The sequence below is a fragment of the Protopterus annectens genome, chromosome 13.part0 (genome assembly GCF_019279795.1).
Source record: "Protopterus annectens isolate FY-2018-M chromosome 13.part0, PAN1.0, whole genome shotgun sequence".
Classification (NCBI taxonomy): Eukaryota; Metazoa; Chordata; order Ceratodontiformes; family Protopteridae; genus Protopterus; species Protopterus annectens.
In genome coordinates, this window is record NC_056747.1 from 399,787,772 (window position 1) to 399,793,771 (window position 6,000).

General features: G+C 40.0%; 1 protein-coding gene across 1 annotated transcript in view; it reads left to right on the plus strand.

Annotated features, from left to right (window-relative positions):
* Positions 1–6,000, plus strand: part of LOC122787367 (protein-lysine 6-oxidase-like) — a 407,094-nt gene that overhangs the window by 213,756 nt on the left and 187,338 nt on the right. Inside the window, exon 2 of the mRNA XM_044054026.1 lies at positions 5,894–6,000. This exon is cut by the window's right edge and continues 2 nt beyond it. Coding sequence (XP_043909961.1) covers positions 5,894–6,000 — 107 coding nt within the window. The remainder of the gene's footprint in view (positions 1–5,893) is intronic.

Here is a 6,000-nt window from a genome sequence, read left to right on the forward strand (position 1 = left end):
TCATAAAAAATGATATATCAAAATAATATCCTTGTTTATGTCTACCTTTGTGATGCTCCATCTGCCCTCACCATTTACTGCTTCCACGTCTTATTACAGCTCATTTTTTTAAAAAAGTATAATAACCACTTTCCTCCAAAAATTGTTCCTTATTCATTCCATCTAGCCATTAACTGAGCTAAATTACATTTCATAGGCTTAATCTCCTGCCAGAGGGCAGCTTGCGTGTCCTGTTCCTGTGACCTAGCTAAAATGTCTGTTTGCTTTAATTTTTGCATTTAGTGTCTTTATGTCCCAATTGACCCTCTTTACCCATTGCTGGTGTATTGCCAAATCTTACCCTAATATTCCCTTCACCAGGCTTCATGAGGTTAGAGGGGGTCTTGCTGACAACAAATAGCGACTGGTGTACTATTTATAGATTGTCCACGCATCCCATCAACTCAGAGCTTTATATTAGTTCTCATCCTTTTAATAAGGTGGGTACAGCCAAGGTATTTAATACAAGACCTCCCTGTGGGATTACCAACTTTCCTGACAGAACACAATTAAAAGTAAGAAAACACTGATCTCTGGCTGTCTGGGTTGGTCAGGTTGTGTTAGGTACAACCCCTCAGTGGATACATATCATAACCACCTATTGTACACAGGTTACCATGCAGCCACACCTTGAGATATACAGCCTGTTATTGTATTCACCCTCTTACCTTGTGCGACCAGCCATCATTTACATCTGCAGCTGTATAGGTCAATCTGTTTGGTGTATGATGGCATCTTTCACTGTAGCATTCCACCAGTTTTATTCACTACATACATGAAGTTCATAAGTGAGATCAGTCAGGCTCCTCCTGGGGGGCACACCGTTCTGAGGTAATAAGAGGGGAGAGAGGAAGCAATACGCTGGTTGTTTATTTTCACAGAAGTGCAATAAAGGGAAGGGTAGGTAGAGTGTAAAACTCACTGAGTATATACTGTCATAGAAGGGAAATGATAATATCAGGCCTCATTTGGGACTTGAACCCAAGAATTTCAGCATAACATGCTGGTGTCAGTGCTGTTGGACAAGAGCCTCTGGATACACAGGCGATAAGGTTTTTCTTAAGAGCTTTATCCTTGCAACTATTTAAACCTCAGCATGATGATTAAGGTCAAATTACAAACACACACACACACACACACACACACACACACACACACACACACACACACACACACACACACACACACACACAAGAGCAGAAAAACCCTGTGCTTAAGCACTGTTAGAATCATTTGGGACTCAATCCCAAGCCCTCCAGCATGCCTCTAGTGGCTGTGATATCAGCACAGTATGCTGGAGGTATAGGGTTTGAGTCCAAATGAGAGCTAATAGGGTCCTTTCACTTCAATGATTCTAACACTGCCCAAGCAGAGGGTTTTTCCTACACTTTTTGAGTGTGTGTGTGTGTGCAATTTGAGTATATACTATTAACTTGAAGATGGTCATAGAGATTGCCTTCATACATTTGTTACAGCTGCAACCCCCATAGATTTGCTGTAGTGGTCCACTCCCCCAACCTGATTCATGTTTGCTACAGAATATGCATGAAGCCTTGCCTTTCATTATGAGCCATTAATATAAAAAATAGTTTAGACCCTAACATCAACAAAAAAAGGGCAAACATAGCAGCTAAAGAGATTTGACTAACATTTAGAGATGAATATCACATTTCAGTTTAGACTTAAGCAGGTGATTTGTGAACCATCTTCAACTAACTGCAGTGACTGAGTACAGTCTAATGGCTCTGTCACCCATTAGTGACTTCTGTCTGCATCAGCATTAATTTGTCTATTTCCATTCCCAGCAGGTCCAGTTCTTCCAGTGTAGGGTCCCTATAACTCTGCCTAGGGTTGGAATCTCATCATGGCAAGTAGGTACCAGCACTCTTAGCTTCTTCGGATTGTACTTTCTCTTTTTATCTGTCCATGTTCAGCAGCAGCTCCCCAGGCTGCCCTGTTTTCTTATATTTTGAGGTTTTGCAGCAAATCCTAGGAAACAGCCTGGCCTTGTCTCCTGCATCAGGCTGGTCTAATCCTGCACTTTGTTTCTGCATTCCTGCAGCTCTGCCCACTTGTTTCTTCATTAACATTGCTAGGTATGTTCCTGCTTCCACCAGATAATGGAAGGGTCATTTGACTACTGATAGCATAAACAGCAGCAAGTAATTTCAGTGAGACCGGGAATCCATAGTTCTTAGTGTAAGAATAAAACTCTTTCTCTTGCCAAACAGAGCTACACTATAATCCAGAGAAAGGCACATTGTATTTCCGGCAGCCTTTTATGCTAATCCCAGTTCCTGGGCTTTCCTGAGGACTGTATTTCTATCGTTGTTATAAAGAAATGTCATTATGAAATGCTTTGGGGGATTGTATTCTCTATGACTATTCAATCATTACCAGATCTTTATATATCCTGAATAACTGCAATTCCTTTTCAGTAACTACCACCAGTCCTGAACCTTCTCTCCCATTTCATAGACCTCAGATTGTTTCATCTGCTATGATTTCCCAGATCATCTAGATTCCATTCTAGCCTCTTACTGCAAAGCTGCAGTCCCCCTATTTACAGAGTGGACTGCTGTAGTTGCCTTCTTTTCTTCACTATCCACTTGTTAGCTTTCCATTCAGATTTCTGTTCTCTGAACTTCCAACTTACATGCCTCACCTGCCTCCTTTAGTTGTTTGGTGTCCTGCAATACCTCTTTCAGGCATACAGAGACAGAGTGGCTCAAGGAATGCAGGCTGATTATGTCTTTTTGTGTTGTCTCCATATTGTTATGTTTCCTAAAACACTACACTACACGGTGCAGCCAGGTCTAATGATCGGGCTCCCTGTTGAAATGTTGGTACTTGAACTGCTGAGTACTGGCAAACTGAAAAAAAAGAAGATTGAAAAAACAGGAAAGGAGTGAATCTCGAAGATTGCTCTTCTCCTTTAAACTTCTTTGGGGGACAAGCACCCCCACACCCCCTAACTTATATATACCAACAACGAGATTGCCAAGCCTAGACGAAAAGAGAATATTCCGAGAAATGGCCATATCAGACTAACTATATGCAATTTCTTTTTTCACCCATTCGGTCTCCACGTTTTGGGATTCGACCTTGAGAGTCTCAACATTTCAGATGGTTACCCAATGACATGTGCCTGAAAAGAAGGCACCTACTATTACGATTGCACCTGTTCTTCTGCACGTCCCTAAATGCACCCCCTTTAATAATTGTTTTCTTTGTCTAAGATAAGACTAATTGCCTGTTAAGTGATTATGAGAGCAGATTAAGATGTCTTATAAGGTAATGTTCAGCTGGATACAAAGTAGTCTCAGAACTTGTTTGTTTAATATTTTTCACATGATGTTCTTATGCATTGCTTGAATTTTTCCAAGCTGCTATGGTCCATTTGGAATGATATACGTACATTGCCCGTGGATGAATCTGGACTACCACAAATACCACTTCAGGAGCCATGTGGAGGGAACTGTGTATTGTAACTGAGTCTAGTTTTAAGGAACGCCGTAATATGATAATGAGAATGTTACAATTTTGTTTAACTGAATGTTTTGTAGGGCCGCTGGTGGAGATGAGTTTTAATACAAGTCTGTTGCAGAGCTTTAAATTTTATTTTGATTTAATTTTATGATTCAGTTTGGGATTCTTACATTAGAAACGTGAATTTCCATTATATAATTTTACTGTATTTATACTTTTTTTTGTAGATAAGTGCTACAAACGAAATGCAGAGATAGGTGTATTGCTCTTCAGGTGTTTTTGTCTTGACAAAGTAGTAGTAATTTTTTTACTTTACATTTCTTAGTTTATCCAGCTATTGTACTTTGAACTTATGTTCTTACCTATAGCAATGTATTGACTGTAGTGTTCTTCTCTATGAACACCTATATATTTAAGTTAGAATGGTTGAACAGTATCAAAAATGTTTTTTGCATAGCTTCTCAAAATCTGAAAATTATTATCTTTAGTCAGTCTGGCTTTGGCATTGCATATGGCATTAGCCATTTATTAATTTTCTCTGACTGAAACCAAATTTCAGTGCCAAGAAAAACTAATAGGAAAAACAATGAATAATTAACAGTTGGGTAAGGGACTGAAAATGTGACTGAATCTAATGAAGCGATGACCCAGTAAGCTGTTACAAGCTGCTATCTAAAACCTGCTATAGAAGGGTAGACGGAACATAGTTTGGATGTTTATATAAATAAGGTAGGAGGCAATGCCTCCTACGTATAACAATGACTTCAAGATGACTCTGAAACAGAAGAATAGTTTTCAGCTCTAGAGTTCCTGCCTCAATAAATGGACAGACCATCAGTAGAGAATACGGGCATGGCTAGTGCAAAAGAGACTGTAGCAGCAGAGATATAAATAAAGTAATCTGAATAACTGAGCACAGACAAATACCCAGCATCCACCAAAGCGTCTCTCAGTATAGTTCATCAGATGGGTGTCTTGCATTAATCCACTAGAGGAATGTCTGGCAGTAATCTAATTGTCTGACAATAATCCACTACAGGGGTGTTTGACAGCAATCTACGGGGGTGTCTGACTGTAATCTACCACAGGAGTATTTGACAGTAATCCACCAGAATGTTTGTGAGCAATCCTTCAGAGGGATGCCTGGTTGTAATCCACAACAGGGACATCTGAGAGTAATACTCCAAAAGATTTTCTGCCAGCAATCCACCAAAGGAATGTCTAGTAGTAATTCACTAGAGAGGTGTCTTTCAGTAATTTAGCACAGGAATGCCTGACATTAATCCACAAGACCAGTGTCTCATAGTAATCTTCCACAGGAATGTCTGATAGTAATCGACCAAAAAGATCTCTAGTGGTAATCCAATAGAGGGGGTGTCTGACAATAATACTCCACAGGGATGTCTGATAGTAGTCAAACAAAAAGATGTCTAATGGTAATCCCCAGAGGTGTGTCTGACTGTAATCCACCACAGGGATGTCTAATAGTAATTGACCAAAAAGAAATCTAGTAGCAACCTCCAGAAGGATGTTTGACCATAATCCACCACAGAGGTTTCTGACAGTAATTCACCAGAGGAATGCATGACATAATATACACAAGTGGAAAGTCTGGCAGTAATCCACTCGAGGGATGTCTAACACTAATCCACAAGAGAAATGTCTGACAGTACTCCACCTCAGGGTTGTCTAACAATAATCCACCACAGGGGTGTCTGACAATAATCATCCACAGGGTTTTCTGACAGTAATCCACTAGAGGCAAGTCTGACAGTAATCCATCACAGGAGACTCTGACAGTAATCCAACAGAAGGAGATTTGATGTTAATCCAACAGAAGGATGTCTGACAATCTGACAGTTGAGTGCCTGACAGTAAGGGGATGACAGGGAACATCAAGGTGAACTACAGGTATCCAACTGTGGAGAAAATAAACAAGCATTTGCCAAGAGATGTGGGTGGATGTTGGTGAGAGTCACAAAATATTCAGAAGAAATATTTTTCAGTGTGTCTTCATAGCACTGTTATGGCAGCCATGTTATTATTATCTGTCAAAGCCAAAGCCAAATCAGTGACCATTTTCAAGCATGACTTGTACAGTATGAGTAGAAACGTAGGTCTAACTGAAGATGATAACAAATAGGGTATGAGGGACAACACTAGTTACCTAGTAACTAACTTTTTAATAGCAATGAACAGTATTTGTGGTTAAGTTTGGCAGCCAGACTAAATTAAATAGGGTATTACCTGTCACTGGAATTTGTGTCACAGTGACTGGCAATGTTAAATGTTACAACACTTGACAGCAGTGCATAATGGGGTTTATCTGCACCAAAAGACTTATTTCTTCTTCTGTTTATTCCAGGACTTCCAGACTTGGTTCCTGACCCTTACTTCATTCAGGCTTCAACATATATTCAGAGGGTGCAAATGTATGCACTGAGGTGTGCTGCAGAGGAGAACTGCCTTGCA